We start from the raw sequence: 16,610 nt of genomic DNA on the forward strand, positions 1-16,610 counted from the left end.
ATATATAGTAGTTTAATGTAGTACTGACACTAAAACTCTGAAAACTTGAATTTCTTTCTCACACAGTAATTTTTATTTTGGGGGGACTATCCACGATACATATTGTCACTATCCACGATACGTATTGTTGCATTTTTGTATTGCGATATATTGTGACACGATATATTGTTACACCCCTACTTCCTATAATGCTTATGCTAAGAGAATCATTCATCAAGCATATTATGAAGGCTCTAAAACACATTCAGTACACAATGCAAATGTATTGTTCATGCATTATGATGTTGGGGCCCCAAAAGTGAGATGTCCACAAACAGTACAGGGTGCTGATGCAGTGCAGTGAGCTCCCTCAGCAGGAAATAGAGTGTCATTTGTCACAGGCCCAGTGAGTGTAGACTCACTACTTCCTTCCACACTCACCTCCTCACTCTGCAAGCTGCCCCCATAGCGGGCCTGTGCGCCAGCGGCAATGCAAAGGTGACAGTAAGTGACAATGGGGTGTAAAAGACTTGAAAATACTATTACTAATAATAATATAGAATTATTAGCAGATCTAATATTGTTTGTTCACTGAGAATTTCTTTAAATTAAACTGGAATTTTAACTGGACAAGTTCGATCGGTGTTGACTACTGAGGACACATTTTACCCAATTATGTATTTTTAAATGTTTCTTTTTTAACACTGCTGTTTCTTTTTTCTGCTTAGATTTATCTTTTTTTATGATTAAGATCTTACATAAAGTAAAATTACATTTAAAAAAAATGAACACAAGTAAATATGTAAAAAAAGCACAGCATGATTTATGAATGACAGCAGACCTGGCTGGTAAGTTTTTTGTTATTCTATTTTGACGCACTCTAATGGATAAATTCGGAAGTTCAAATTACCAACTGGGTGAAGTTTAATTGTTTTATGTTAAAATGCTTTCTACTGTCCAAAGCCAAAACAGCTAAATTGGCTCAACCAATAGCATGAGTTTGAGTGGGACTATTTGTTATTTGGTAAACCAGTGTTATTATTGTTAACTAAAACTATTAAAATGTTTAAATTTAAACTAAACTAAACTTCAAACTAAAATTATAAATGTTGCATTGACTGAAATAAACATGTTTTACTTAAATATATTTAAGTATTCTTAAGTATAATTTGAGTATTATTTAAAAAAATGAATAAAAAAGACAGTGCATAACAAAATGAATGAAACTTTTGTAAACCTTGTTCCCTAAAGGAGGGAACAGAGACATTGCGTCGATAATTACGTATTGGGGTCTCACTTGGGACCCCAATCACCTTCGGGTAGAAAGAAAACAGGCCAACAAACATTGGCAAGTGAGATTTGCATTGCAAGCCACTCCCCTGGACATATGGGCATATAAGCTTGCTGGCAACTCACTCATTTAGGTTTGTGCTGAGGAGCCGAGATGGGATCCAGCAGGTTGTACAGTTGAGAATTTGAATGCCCACCTCCCTTTGTGAAGATGCAGGGAAACAGGGACAGCCCAAAGGGGAGGACCTTGTACTAGTATGTCTCACCCTCGAAAGCAAACCATAGGAATAGTCTGTGTTGAGGCAAAATCGAAACATGGAAGTACGCGTCCTTCGGGTCAATCGCTGCAAACCAATCTTAGGGGCAAACGCACGTGAGGATGAGTTTCTGCGTTAGCATCTAGAACGGGTGCTTGTGAAGGGCCCGGTTCAAGACACACAGATCCAAGATCGGCCGTAACCCACTGCCTTTCTTGGGTAAGATGAAGTACGGGCTGTAAAACCCTGACTACTTCTTGGCTGGAGGGACCAGCTCCATTGCGTTCTTCGCCAGCAGGACCACAATCTCCACACGTAGGACAGGGGCATCTTTGTTGGCCACTGAGGTAAACAGGACGCCGCTGAACCTGGGGTGACACAGGGCGAACTGAATTGCATAACCAAGTCTGATCGTCTGAATGAGCGAACGAGACGGGCTGGGAAGAGCTAGTCAGGCCCCCACACACTGTGCGAGTGGCACCAATGGAACTACAGACGTATACGCGGAGAGGCAGCGAGGTGGAGCACTGGGGTCCAACCAGAGAGGCGTAGCGCCCCGAAGTAGAGGCAGTGAGGGAGGTCTGATAGCATAAACATCCCGCAGGGGCAATATGTGTTTAATCTTTCTTCTGTACTGCTGAGAACTGCTGAGCAAAGTCTTCAACAGTGTTGCCGAAGAGGCCGGCCTGGGAGATGGGGGTACTGAGAAAACGAGCTTTGTCTGCGTCCATCTCAGCCAGGTTCAGCCAGAGATGGCATTCCTGGGGCCGGTTGCTTAAACCTCTAAGACTAGTCTTACAAGTTAGACATTTTTTTTTTCTTTAAGACTATTCATAACTTTTTAAAATCAGTTACATAAAATTGTAGATTTTGACCTAATTTGATACTGAAAAGTAACACTGACTGCCCCTGACTAACTGCTAGTGGGTCATACTAGAACTTAAGACACTGTCTTAACATAACGGCTGTTTATGCAACCAGCACCTGGACAAACAAGGTGGACATAGTCTGGCCAAGGGCCAGGTCAGTCGCAGTTCTTGCAACAACCCCGGCTCAGAATTACCCTCGTGCAGCTCTTTTAGTGCTTTGGTCTGATGGACTTACAGGAGGGCCATAACATGCAGGGTGGAGGCAGCCTGTCCAGGGGTACTATAAGCCTTGGCGGCAAGAGCTGCCAAGAACTTACAGGCCTTGGATGGGTGATTCTGCCAGGTGGCGGCACTTTGCAGGCATAAATGCACCACAATTGCATGCTCCTCCTGAAGAATCTCGGCGTAACTTTTGACCTCCCCACCATCGAGGGGAGTGAGAGCGGAGGAAGCAGTGAAGCAGCTTCGGGCAGTAAGAAGTGCCTTCCAAGACTTCGTGACCTCCTCATGCACCTCCGGGAAGAAAGGTACCGGGGCAGGACGATGCTGTGCAGCACGCCCCGTGCTGAGAAACCAATCATCCAACCTCAAGCGTTCAGGGCCGACTGTAGAAGTGTCTCCTCTCAAAGTGAAGGTAAACGGCAAAGTGCTTTGAAACAACCGCTCTGCTCTAAAGCAATAAGATGAATGAGTGAGTTTCCGGCAAGCTTATACACCCGTTAGTCCGGGGGAGTGGCTTGGAATCGCACTAGCCAATGTTCACTGGCCCGTTTTCTTATTACCCAAAGGCTTCCAATTGAGACCCCAATATGTCAGTATCGACGTAACGTCGAACGTGACTGACTCAAGTGACGTGGGAACCAAGTCATACAGGATTAAAACAACATGATAGTAAGTAATGACAGGATTTTCTTTTTTTTGGGTGAACAATCTTTAAACAGAACTAAATCTTTAGAGCTGCCATATGCCATCTGAATGAATAGTAACATAAAAAAATACAAACCACATTGTTGCCGCAAAAGCAAAGACAATAGGCTGAAAATGAATTTGGTGGCTTTTACAGAGGCAGGCATCCAGGCAATCCAGCGTAAAATCAAAAGCTTATGGGATGAGACCATAAGTGCAAGAAAGCACAGACAAAAAGGACTCCATTACCTCCACATCGACGTTAGGAGAGCTCTCTCTGGGATCATAGTCATATAGGGCCACCATCCTCCGCGTCGACACCGCCTGCTGCCTTCCACTCCTTTTGTTCCTTTCTGAGAAAAAAAATATGCAAGAATAGATGGATAAAACAAATAAGTTCTGGAGAGAAAGAAAACAAAAAACAAAGTACTATTTGATATTTATTTTGAACATTAAAATTAAGAAATTACAAATAAATATATAAAAAAGAAAAGCATGATTTATGAATGACAGCAAGCCTGGTTGTAATGATGACAGCAAGAATATGATGCCCTCTTATGGATAAATTCAGAGTTGCATATTACCAACTTTCAAGGTGAAGTGTATTTTTTTTATGTTAAAGCTAGGGTAGGCAATTTCGGAGAGGCTAGCAATAGCAAGCTAGCTTTGAAAGCATAAGATCCCACCCTCCCATCAGACAGCTCTCCAAAGCCACGCCTCCTCCAAAACACATGAACGCGCACAGCCAGAGTAGAGTCTGCAAAGCATCACGAGAGACTGCATTAAATTACCTTACTCAAAGCACATAACATTACAATAATAGTGAACGATAAATAACTTTGAGCTGACTTGTACCACCTGACTGCTGCAGATTCATGCTGCAGATTCAACGTCACGGGTTGTCATCTCTTAATAAAGGTAGTTATGGAGTGAAAGCAGCATAAGCTTGTTGTTTTGGTTCAAAATAAACTGTAAAAGTTGGCTGCTGTTTGTTTGCGGCGTTCAGTGACTGTCTGTCTACAACTCTGCATAGCCTTTCGGAATGCGCTGATGACGTGTGATGTCTGCGCGAGCAGGGTGCGCAGAAGTATGCAAATACATATGTTGACAGGCAGGTAGGACATCGTATAATTGCATTCAGACAAACATTTTCTGGTCCTGAGACTTCCACAGAAGACATTTTTTTTTAATACCTAGATCACTTCTTTTATTGATTGCTATCAGGATGTTAAGAGAGTTTCAACCAGAATTACAAAAACTGTTTATGGGAAACATTGTCTACCCTAGCTTTAAAAAAAAATTAAAATCTAAAGATTTCAAGAGTTTTGACTAATTTTTAGGACAACAAAAGGATTTTTAAAATTCTACAAAATGACACATGCAGCACTTTTTCTTGAATGGCTCAAAATAAATACACAAGTCATGACATGAAAAAATAGAAGGCACGTTTAGTAGTAAATTCAAAGTTGCATATTACCAACTTTTTTAAGGTGAAGTGTCATTTATTTTATGTTAAAGATATTTTTACTGTTCAAGTCATTGGACTCAACCATTGGCAAGAGTTTTGATAATTTGACTGCTTTTTAGGACAATCAAATGATTTTACAAATTCTACAAAATGAAACATGCAGCATTTTTTTTCTTGAATAAATACTCAAGTCATGATATGAAAAAATAGAAGACACATTTAGTAGTAAGTAGGAAAGTTTCTGTGGGGTCCAAATGGTATACATGGTATTCTCATTTAAAATGGAAATAAAGTTTCTGTACTAGGTCCCCAATCAAAGTAAATGAGTGACATTGATCATGTGAACTCCTCTGTATAAACGGTCAGATGTTTCTGTTTCCATTAAAGCACAAGATGCTCTAAAAGACAAAATCCAGAACTTTTCAATAGTTGCAGACTTTTGGACCCCACTGTTCAATCTGCATTATTTCCTGTATGAGGTGTCAGTGGGAACAGAAGAATAAGTCATGCTGACATTTAAGTGTCATTCAAGTGATGAAGGTAAACTTGGAGGTGAGCTGAGAAAAGGCACTTAAGTGAAAAAGAAAAGATGGGTTGAATGAGAAAACTGATGAAAAAAAAGATGGGGGCACAAACCTCTCTTGGATTTCCGGGACCTGCGATTAATTGAACGGCCATCTTTGAACCTATTACAGTTCACTTGAGAAAAAAAAGAGGAAAGCAAGAAAGAAATGGAAGAGAGAGAGGAAAGGATGAAGGCAAGGAAGGCAGAGGATTTAAAGGAAAAATCTGCCTTTGACATTCTTCTATATGACTTCTTTTGTTTTCCGCAGATGAAAGAAAGTCATATGGGTTTAGAACGATATGAGTGATGACAGAATTTTCATTTTTTTGGTGAACTATCCCTTTAAGGGTTCTAAAATGAAAACTATGGAACAGGTAGAGGATTTGCAGACAAGCACCATGTTTAATCTACTTTAAAACAAATCAGAACAGAGAAAGGAAAGAGAAGGCAGAAAATGAAGAACAGAGGGTAAGATGGGCAGGGGTCAGCACACCTGTTAGATCATACCTATTTTCTCAATGGGCGTGTTGAGAGGAAGAAACCCCTGTTTGAGTAGCTGGTCCATCATGTCATCATCATCCGTCTGGATCTCTGAGACCATGTTACAGGGGATGAGCCCCCTGCGGCCACAGACCTCTGCTCTATAGAATCCATCTGTGTCCTTCTCTCCAAACACCTGGACAACACAGCAGGGCCATAATTAAACTCATTTCATTGCATTTTTAATTACACTCTCTCTAATGTCCTCTACTCAATTTGGTACAGTAGCACTACATCTAATGCTTTTTTTTATCGTGGATTATTCAGTTATGCTTCTATAACTTTCATTTGCATAAAAGCGCTAATTAAATAAATGCAAATGGCCACCGAATTCTGAAAGTAAAAATAAGTACATTGGAATAGCAAGACAGCAATGGACTGACTTTAACTAGAAAAGAACAGAACATAACTTACAACTAACAATGTACAAAGTATTATTTATACAAAATAAATAATTCTAAAGCTATATACATATGTATAGATATAAAAGGATTATACTGATTATATACTGTAAATCTGAATAATAAATGATATACTAATTTTAAAATAATGAACTTATATTGAAAAATGAGCACTTATAATTTTTATAATAATTTTATGAGACTTATAATTTCATATTATAATTTATAATTGAATTTAATATTAGCAATTATATTGATACATAAATACATTAAATATAATTATAAATTAAGGATATCAGTCAAAATTCCTGTATTATTCCATACCTACATAGAATTAGAATACAACTTTTGAATATAAAATTAGCTATGCAAAGTCTTTTTAAACATTAAAAAAATATAATGGCTAAATAATTAACAAATATTTCTATATATATAAAAAAACAAATCTGATTAAATACTCATTATATATTGCTACATTCGTATTGAAATGTATATTTATAATTTAACAATCAGAATGTTTAATACTGCCAATTTATACATATACAGGGCCTAAAACTAACTTTTTGCCACACCTGCCAATGGGCGGTGACTTAAGAAAATGTATATTATAATTATATATTAAATATAATTAAATTAAATATATTATTAATTTTTGCCAGCCATGACACAAAAACAGCCAGTTATGACACCAAGATTTGATTAAAAATGTTACTTTTAATATTTGCAATTATATAGGTACATTGATACATAAATACACTCACCTAAAGGATTATTAGGAACACCTGTTCAATTTCTCATTAATGCAATTATCTAATCAACCGATCACATGGCAGTTGCTTCAATGCATTTAGGGGTGTGGTCCTGGTCAAGACAATCTCCTGAACTCCAAACTGAATGTCAGAATGGGAAAGAAAGGTGATTTAAGCAATTTTGAGCGTGGCATGGTTGTTGGTGCCAGACGGGCCGGTCTGAGTATTTCACAATCTACTCAGTTACTGGGATTTTCACACACAACCATTTCTAGGGTTTACAAAGAATGGTGTGAAAAGGGAAAAACATCCAGTATGCGGCAGTCCTGTGGGCGAAAATGCCTTGTTGATGCTAGAGGTCAGAGGAGAATGGGCCGACTGATTCAAGCTGATAGAAGAGCAACTTTGACTGAAATAACCACTCGTTACAACCGAGGTATGCAGCAAAGCATTTGTGAAGCCACAACACGCACAACCTTGAGGCGGATGGGCTACAACAGCAGAAGACCCCCCTGGGTACCACTCATCTCCACTACAAATAGGAAAAAGAGGCTACAATTTGCAAGAGCTCACCAAAATTGGACAGTTGAAGACTGGAAAAATGCTGCCTGGTCTGAAGAGTCTCGATTTCTGTTGAGACATTCAGATGGTATAAGAATTTGGCGTAAACAGAATGAGAACATGGATCCATCATGCCTTGTTACCACTGTGCAGGCTGGTGGTGGTTGTGTAATGGTGTGAGGGATGTTTTCTTGGCACACTTTAGGCCCCTTAGTGCCAATTGGGCATCGTTTAAATGCCACGGCCTACCTGAGCATTGTTTCTGACCATGTCCATCCTTTTATGGCCACCATGTACCCATCCTCTGATGGCTACTTCCAGCAGGATAATGCACCATGTCACAAAGCTCGAATAATTTCAAATTGGTTTCTTGAACATGACAATGAGTTCACTGTACTAAAATGGCCCCCACAGTCACCAGATCTCAACCCAATAGAGCATCTTTGGGATGTGGTGGAACGGGAGCTTCGTGCCCTGGATGTGCATCCCAAAATCTCCATCAACTGCAAGATGCTATCCTATCAATATGGGCCAACATTTCTAAAGAATGCTTTCAGCACCTTGTTGAATCAATGCCACATAGAATTAAGGCAGTTCTGAAGGCGAAAGGGGGTCAAACACAGTATTAGTATGGTGTCCCTAATAATCCTTTAGGTGAGTGTATAATGATCAATTAGTGGTAACAGTCAGCATTTCTGTATAGGTGCATCCCTAATAGGAAAGACAAGAAAAAAATAAATAAAGTAAAAGTTGAAAAAAAGAAAGAAAAGCAAACTGTGGAATTAAATGACAGTTGAGAATTGCTTGACATCAGTCAGTTCATATCAAACCTTTATGATCTGGCCCTCCTTGAAGGGAAGTTCCTCTACAGCAGCATCAGGGTTGGGAGACATTGACAGGGGGTCGTAGTCAAACATGGCCACAAATATTCTGGAGTCTTCTGGCTCCGACTCCTCATAGTAGTCTGAAGACCGCCGTTCCCGTCCACCATAACCATCTGAAACAGAAAAGAGGGCAAGCTTCTGCTACACACAGAAATCAAAGGACAGATAAAGCCCCAAAAAAGACAATAACACATTTAGCCTTATCTACTTCTACAGAGGCATCAGTCCAAATCTGTGACATGCAGCTAAACAATGTTTAGAAAATGATATAAAAGTATGATGCTACATGACTATATGATATACGATTTCTTTTTAAAAAGAGGCAAAAACACATATTAACATAATAAACTCATAAAATGTTAATCACACCTGATACAAATGTTCCCTATACAGTGAAATTATCTGCCGCACAGCATATGAGTGGGGTAATATGCGAGCATATTGAAAACAGTAAGAACACGTTTGAAATGGCCATGCATGTTAAAAAAACAAGGGAAGGATAAAACATTGCTGTTTTACTGTAAAAACATACAGAACTTTCCTGGACAGACATGCAGCAACTCATTAGTAATACTTCACTGGAATGATCCACTCAAAATCATTCAAAACAAATTAGGTATCGCAAAACACTTTTCTGTTATCTTGTACCAATGGCTGTTAAGATAGTAGTAAACAGTAGACCATGCCAGTTAATTAGAAGTGTATATGGATCTGATAGAAGTGAATCATGCACCCAGTTACTGATAAGAATATGCAGAACATTCACAAGCAGCATTTAAAACCACAGCTGGGACAGGGGTGAAGACATCTCTGCTCTTATGGTTAGCAGTCACACAACATCCAACAGTAGAAAGACATCCATGCAAATAAAACATTCGAGGATCTCAAAGGAACACTTTTGAAAGCTCCGTAAAAGATGGGCGATCAGGAAAAAGAGGAGGAGAAGAGGGGTTCACAAACACTGTCTGGTGTTTTAGACCACACGATAAGCACAAAGAAAGGAGCAATCACCCTTAAAAAGACCAAAATCCAAACCCTAATCCTAATCATGTTTAACTAAAATAAAGACAAATTACCATGTGGAAATAATGAAGGTGAAATAAATGTAGAAATTGCCTCTTGATTAAAACCTAAATAAACATATAAAGATATATAAAAATAGCTCAATAAATATTCTCATCCATACTGTCTTCCAAATGTTAACGAGAGGCTTCCACATGTCTATATGGTAAAGGCAGCTTCTGTTCTTTTTAAGATCAGCAATACAAGTAAAGCTCTAGTGACTGCATTTGAGATTTGTAAGTTACTGTGTTAACATTCCAGGTTAAAAGAAATGTGAAGTTTGTATTTTTGTCTAAATACTGTAAATGTGTTGTTTGAGCTGTACAATTGTCCCAGTTTTCTTTTAACGCTGGGACTACTGCTGAAGAATGAACTTCTATGTAGTTATAAACAGTACTTTATGAATACTTCATGACCTGCTTGTGTCCCTTTCTGGTATTCTTTTGTGAATTTGGTGATCGAGTTTTAGGTTTAAGGGCCTCAGCATGGACATGACGAGCTGAATAAGTGGATATGACTTTATTTAGACAAGGTTAGTAAAGTGATACCACCATACTAGTCTCATGTAAACGTGTATTATGTTTGATTCTTGTGACTTTACTTCTGAGAAAATGTGTTTTTTTTTACCATTTATTCGAGTGGACTTTTTTGGGTCAAAATGTTTGTCTGTGGTAAACAGCATGTCACAAAAGCAGTCAATAGAGTTTAACTTGTATTAAGATTGAAAATATCCTTTAAAGACCCCATTAAATCACTCGAAAAATGTAGTCTGCTTTGCTGTATTGATGTTTTTTACTATTGAAACGGGAAGTTTGGGCAGGACAAAAATTTGTGCAAAATGAGCTTACTTGATATATACTGTTAATTTTGTCAGCATTTATGAGTGGACTAGCATGACCACTGGCCTCTTACACCAAGCTAGTTGAACAAACTCTGAGTTTCAGAGTAGGTTTAGAGTTTACAAAGTCAAACAAATCCAACCCGGTTAAGATCAGGTTCAGCTGGTTCATAATACTCGCTATAATTCTCTGTCAACTCAGAGTTTGATCCACCTGTGATACATTTACATTTACATTACATTTACATTTATTCATTTAGCTGATGCTTTTATATGTCAGAGGTCGCACGCCTCTGGAGCAACTAGGGGTTAAGTGTCTTGCTCAGGGACACATTGGTGTCTCACAGTGGATTCGAACCCGGGTCTCTCACACCAAAGGCATGTGTCTTATCCACTGCGCCATCACCACCCCTAGATGGCATCACCCCTAGTGGTGATACAGCATGTGCACCTGAAAGTTTGACATCTGCAGCGAATACCCAATCACACCAAACATGAAAAGCATCAGTCTGATTTACTTCTCGTGTAAGAGCCAGCACAATTAGCCAGAATAAAATCTGCTTCGGAGCAGGTTAGCCATGTAGAGTACGTTACCATGAACATGAACACAGCAAAAAACAACAACAATACATCTTCTTGAAACCAAAAAATCTGACTCTAAACTAAAACTTACCTGGGAAGCCACTTAAACATCTTTACAAATAGGCCACTAAAATTAACAGTCATAGACTAACGGTACGTTTACACAGCAACGATATGCTTAAAACGGAAAACGATCCCCATTCACACGGATACGCGAAAACGACTAAAAACAAACCCTGTATTCTGCTGCCAGGCCGTTAGATGGCATTAAAACACTATAGAGTAGACTGAACATAAAATATGCATGTTCATGACGTCATTGTCTTCAGAGATTCGTTCGAAACTTGCACCAAAAACGGCGCTTTCGTGTAAACGAAATACATTTTTTTACGTTTTTAGTTGAAAACGGTGTTGTGTAAACAGCCCCTAAACGCCACACAATTCTCACTTTGATTTAATGGGGTCTTTAAACAAGATACTCTTGTAAAAATCTGATATATCAGGTCAAATTGTTCTGGGAATTTTTGTTAGATTTTTTTTTCATGGAGGAGCCACGCCACATACCATATCGTTCCTCAGTTCGCTGTGGGGGCCATTTCCTGCGGTGGGCTACATTGGTATAGTAAACATCATCCTTGATAGGTGAGAGGTTCCCCTCACTCCCCTCACTGTTATTCTCCACGGTGATTTCTAAGGAAACACCAATCAGAGCATTACATCCACACCCCCTCTACTCAGCCTGTGAGTTGTGGATTCTGATGTTTTCAAAGCTCTCTAGATGTGATTTAGGATCAGAAATGCCATTCTAATGCATTAGTCAAAATGACGTACTGATTTTAAAACAGTATTGAAAGCCAGCTGACTCGAGTTGCTCCAGAGTAAAACAGCAATGTTCATGAGGATGCTTTTTTAGGTGGTGATGTGTGTGCCCTGTTAGGAGTACCATCTGATAACTAGAATAAAGCAGTTGAATAACTCTTCCTCCTTTTATTATTTGTGAATCTGAAACAGGATGAATGGCAGAGGCCAACCAAAAGTGACGGGGTACATCAAGGGACTCCTAGGACCTAAAGGCCTATATAACTGTCATCATGACATGTACTGTAAGGAAAACAGAGGAACACACAACAGGAGTCTCTATGAAAGATAGTAAAGGAAGGGAGGGAGAGTCCAAATATATGACCTCACTAACCAATGGAAGGGACTGTCATTGGTCTTCTCTGAGAGGGTGGACAGCCATGATTTGTCCTACGGCCGGAATGGTCCAGTCGATCCGAGCGTCCCGTTGAGGGAGAGCTCCCTAAAATCTTCAAAAGTAAACATTAAAATGTTAATCAAAGTCTGTGGAGTCTTAAAAATAGATATCCTATTAAAAAAAATATTCCCATCAACCCCAAAACAAAAAAACAAAAAACTGATTTCTTTAGAGAACGAGATTCTAGTCCCAAGTGAAATCAAAACAAGGAGGATGAACCCGCCAAAACATTTAACATAAACAATTGAAACAAACTCTGACAACAACATGAGCAGGGTTTTGGCAGAAATCAGATGCTTAGCTAAAGACCATTTTGGTTTTTGTTCTGCTCCTCTTTAGTTCATATGGGATAGTTTTAATGTAGTTTGTGTGATATGAGCATTCTGATTCATATAATTCTACATTGTGGTCTGTCTACACTCTTAATGTTTTAAGTATATAAAAGGGTAAATAAAACTATTCATAGGTGCTGCAAATCTGTATATGGATAGTAGTCAGGACCTTAACCACCACAGACATTCCGGATGACATTTCCCCCAAATATTCAGAATAATGGTTGATTTCTAATTCTAAAGGGTTTTTTAAATTGTTCACTTGGTTCCCCCTCAATATTTAGTGATATTAGGCCAATAGTATTACTGAAAACCTTGATGTATGCGCAGGTATTAGCAAAACACATCAAAAAAAGATGTATCTGTGCTGCTCAATTCAGAGAAGTGTGGATGAGATATCTGTTCGAGCCAATGCAGAGTGCAGCACAACTAACTGGATTGCAACACAACTAACTTGATTAAAGTTAGCATGGTGCAAACCAGTTTTAACAGTGCAGCACACATATGATTGGTTGGCTCTTCATGGTTGATACTGTGCAGACAAACAAACAAACCAGCTTTGATCATTCTAATACGTGCACCACACTGTTTATTGGCTTACACAAATAACGTACTCGGTTACTAACGTAACCTCGGTTCCCTGTATTGGGGAAACTCCTTTTCCTCGAAATATTGAAGCAATAATTTGAAATGCAGTGCAGCTGCACAGTGAAACACAGCAGAGCGTCTAGCTCGCTCATTGGCTGTGCTGCAGCAACTGCACATCTAATGGCCGAGCGCCTCAGACGCGCGACCCAATCAACTGACTTGGCGCCGAATACGCCAGAGCGCGCCTAAATAGGCGTGGCCTAAGCCTATAAAGATCGCTCATTTCGGCCAAAATATCAGGTTTAAATTGACTGAAGCGACACATCCTGACAGATGTGCGGCAGGCTACGCAATACTCGTTCCCTTACTCTTACGTTAGTAACCGAGTACGTTCCCTTTTGAGAAAGGTCACTTCATATTGCGTAGCTAATATGCAGTGGGAACGCAATGGAAAACGCCACACATTAGCAACTGGCTGAATCAACTGGAGCCTAGGGAAACACCCCGAGGCTCAACAGAACAAGCCATAATCAGTCTCCCAGTAAAGTGACACGAACAAGACAGAGTCGGGTTCATGAATAAAAACTGGGGCTCATAACCGTCCTGGGACTACTTGTGCTTATGGACAGTAACATGCTAGATAGATAAAAACCAGACACCGTCGGGTTAATATCATACTGAGAGGACCCTGGCCTGCAGGCAAGGTACCTCCAGATTATAAAATCTGACAAATGTGGATGGCGAGGACCAGCCGGCCGCTGCACAAATGTCTTGAATTGGCACACCACTGGACCAAGCCCACGAAAAAGCCATGCTTCTCGTGGAATGGGCTTTAGCACCTATGGGACAAACCTGGCCCACAGAGGCGTATGCCAGCGAGATGGCGTCCACTATCCGTCTGGATAGCCTCTGCTTCGTGACCGGAACCCCTCTGGTGCGGCCGCCAAAGCAAACAAAGAGCTGTTCTGACTGCCTAAACGGCGTAGAACGCTCTAAGTATATCTTTAGAGTCCTAACGGGACAAAGTAGATTAGCCTCCCCATCATTCTCCGAGGGTGGAAGTGCTAATAATGTAATGACCTGAGCTCTGAACGGGGTTGAGAGTACCCTAGGTACATAACCGTGCCTTGGCTTGAGAATGACTCTGGAGTCATTTATCCCAAATTCCAGGCAGGAGGGGCTCAAAGAGAGAGCAGAGGAGTCTTCAGCGAAAGTGGTTTGAGATCAACCGACTGTAGTGGTTCGAACGGGGGCCCTGGTCCCACGCCGGTATAGTGGGAGGCCTGGGGGGGTTCAACCTCCTGGTTTCTTTGAGAAAACGAACGATAAGTTCGTTTCTCCCCAGTGACTGGCCAGCCACAGGAGCATGGTGAGCTGCCATGGCTGCCACATACACTTTGAGGGTGGATGGGGAGCGACCCGCATCCAAAAGCTCTTGTAAGAAGGAGAGCACCACAGATACTTCCCATGAGTGGGGCTCAAAGTGTCTGGATAAGCACCAGCCAGCGAATACTGACCACTTCAGAGCATAGAGGCATAAGCGTCCGGACTGAGCATCCGCTCTCCTTAATGCATCTGATGACCTGAGGGATCATAGAGACTGGGAACGCATACAGCGGGCGTCTGGGCCATGGGTGGGCCAGCGCACCCCTGTTCTTTGAAAAGAACGTTGTGCAGTGAGCGTTGTTCCTTGAGGCGAAGAGGTCGACCTCTGCCCTGCCGAACACACACTCCCTATCAGACGGGCCAAACACACTCCCTATCAAAGGAGTCTGTGAGTTAAGAGACCACTCACCTGGGGGAGTGTTGTCTTGAGACAGCATGTCCGCGCCCATATTTTGGACTCCCGGGACATGCGCAGCTCTCAGGGAGCGCAGGTTGGCATGCGACCAAAGGAGGAGCTTTCTGGCCATAACATACAGGCTGCCTGATCTGAGGCCACCCTGGCGATTTATATAGGATACCACCGACATGTTGTCCGTGTGGACCAAGACGTGGTGTCCCCTGAGGTCTGGTAGAAATGCATTCAGGGCTAACCAAACTGCTCTCATTTCCAGGCAGTTGATATGTAAGCTCATCTCCAGGCTCAGAAGCCGGAGACAGGCTTGCCCTCGTACAGCGCTCCCCAATCTTGGTTGGAGGCGTCTGTGAAAATTCCTTTCCTCCTGGAGGCCACACCCATAATTACACCCGACTAGTACCAGTTCTGGGCTTTCCAAGGGACCAGAGCTCTCACACAGCGCTGGTTCACCATAATGTGCAGGCGGCCTGACCGCCATGCATGGGCTGGAAGTTATCATTCTGAATGGCCGTCTCATGAGGGCTTTGTTCAGATGTCTCAGATCTAATATGGGGCGGGTGCCACCGTCCTTCTTTGGTACAAGAAAGTAACAGCTGTAAAACCCTGACCGGCTCAGCGCGGGAGTGATTGGTTCGATCGCCCCTTTTGCTAGCAGATTTTGCACTTCGGTGCGAAGCACGTGTACCACGCTGCTTCTCACCGAGGTCTCGACTACCTCTAAACGCGGGGGTCTGCTAGCGAATTGGAGCGAGTAGCCTCGCTTTATAATGTTCATAACCCAGTTTGATACATTGGGGATGGCCTGCCAGGCCAGGGCCCTTGTGGCTAGAGTTTGAACATATATTGGGGCTGGGTCTCCTAGCATAGGGGGACCTAATACCTTAGTGTTGTGTTTTGTGCACATGTTCTCTTTTGGGTTGTTTTGACAAACCCGACAGAGAGATAGAGTGACAACTGGGGGGTGGGGGAGTTATAGGTCGCCTAATGAATGGGGACCGATTACCCGGATGTTGTGTGTTTGAAACATACTGTTTTTGTGCTTTATTTGGGTCGCTGTAAAATCAGCGTTTGTTTGTAGGGGCACGTGCAGCGCAACGGGCCCATTGACTACAGTATGAAAAACTCCAGCCGCCTGAGCTGAACAGGGAGCTGTGAGTTTTAGACAAGCTCTTTTTGAGGGCGGTCCGACTAGTGCGAGACTCAAGACTCTCTCTCTTTTTTCCCTCAGCTAGGAGGGCTTCGGCGGCTCAGGGTCCAACACAGGGGTCGGGGCCCAGGCGCTGGGTTGCGTTTAGCTGACCTTGAGCGCCTTCGGGTATCAGACGCAGGGCGGTTAGCCACAGGGCAGGGCGGGGCTGCCTCTGCCGATGGCCTGGGCGGTAACCTTTATAGCGCGCAGCGCTAGATCTGTGGTAGCGCCGGGAAAGGAAGATAGGAAGAGCGGTGTCGCCATCTTGAAAGAGAGCTAACCGCATCCGCAGCGTTGAGATGGGAAGGCTCTAGCAGTGAGAACAGCCCGCGGCAGAGAGTGCTGCTTCAGCGTGGACGGGTCCCAGGCACCTGGCACACTCCGCGTGCCCGTCATCCTCGTGTAGACGAGCTCTTTTACAAAAACTGAGCGTCGCAGAGCGAGCACAGCAGCAGCAGTAAAAGGATATAGCGGTTGTCTCGCCGGATGGTCAC

General features: G+C 41.9%; 1 protein-coding gene across 32 annotated transcripts in view; it reads right to left on the reverse strand.

Moving 5' to 3' along the window:
• The window catches only part of rimbp2b (RIMS binding protein 2b), a 193,837-nt gene that overhangs the window by 4,720 nt on the left and 172,507 nt on the right, over window positions 1–16,610 (reverse strand). For 18 of the 32 annotated variants that reach the window (XR_008809107.1, XR_008809106.1, XM_056267898.1 and 15 more), the window contains 7 exons: window positions 12,144–12,258; window positions 11,516–11,641; window positions 8,416–8,582; window positions 5,842–6,010; window positions 5,406–5,468; window positions 3,551–3,654; window positions 421–453 (listed from right to left, as the gene is read on the reverse strand). Coding sequence is in view for 30 of the 32 variants with exons in the window: in XM_056267898.1 (XP_056123873.1) it covers window positions 421–453; window positions 3,551–3,654; window positions 5,406–5,468; window positions 5,842–6,010; window positions 8,416–8,582; window positions 11,516–11,641; window positions 12,144–12,258 (777 nt within the window). In the remaining 2 variants the exon portion in view is untranslated. Of the gene's footprint in view, window positions 1–420; window positions 454–3,550; window positions 3,655–5,405; window positions 5,469–5,841; window positions 6,011–8,415; window positions 8,583–8,830; window positions 9,600–11,515; window positions 11,642–12,143; window positions 12,259–16,610 lie in introns of those variants that run through there. The other 14 variants (XM_056267923.1, XM_056267919.1, XM_056267912.1 and 11 more) reach the window with 6 other exon arrangements.

Source organism: Rhinichthys klamathensis, unplaced genomic scaffold (assembly GCF_029890125.1).
Source record: "Rhinichthys klamathensis goyatoka isolate OS25496 unplaced genomic scaffold, OSU_Roscu_1.1 h1tg000266l_1, whole genome shotgun sequence".
Lineage (NCBI taxonomy): Eukaryota > Metazoa > Chordata > Actinopteri > Cypriniformes > Leuciscidae > Rhinichthys > Rhinichthys klamathensis.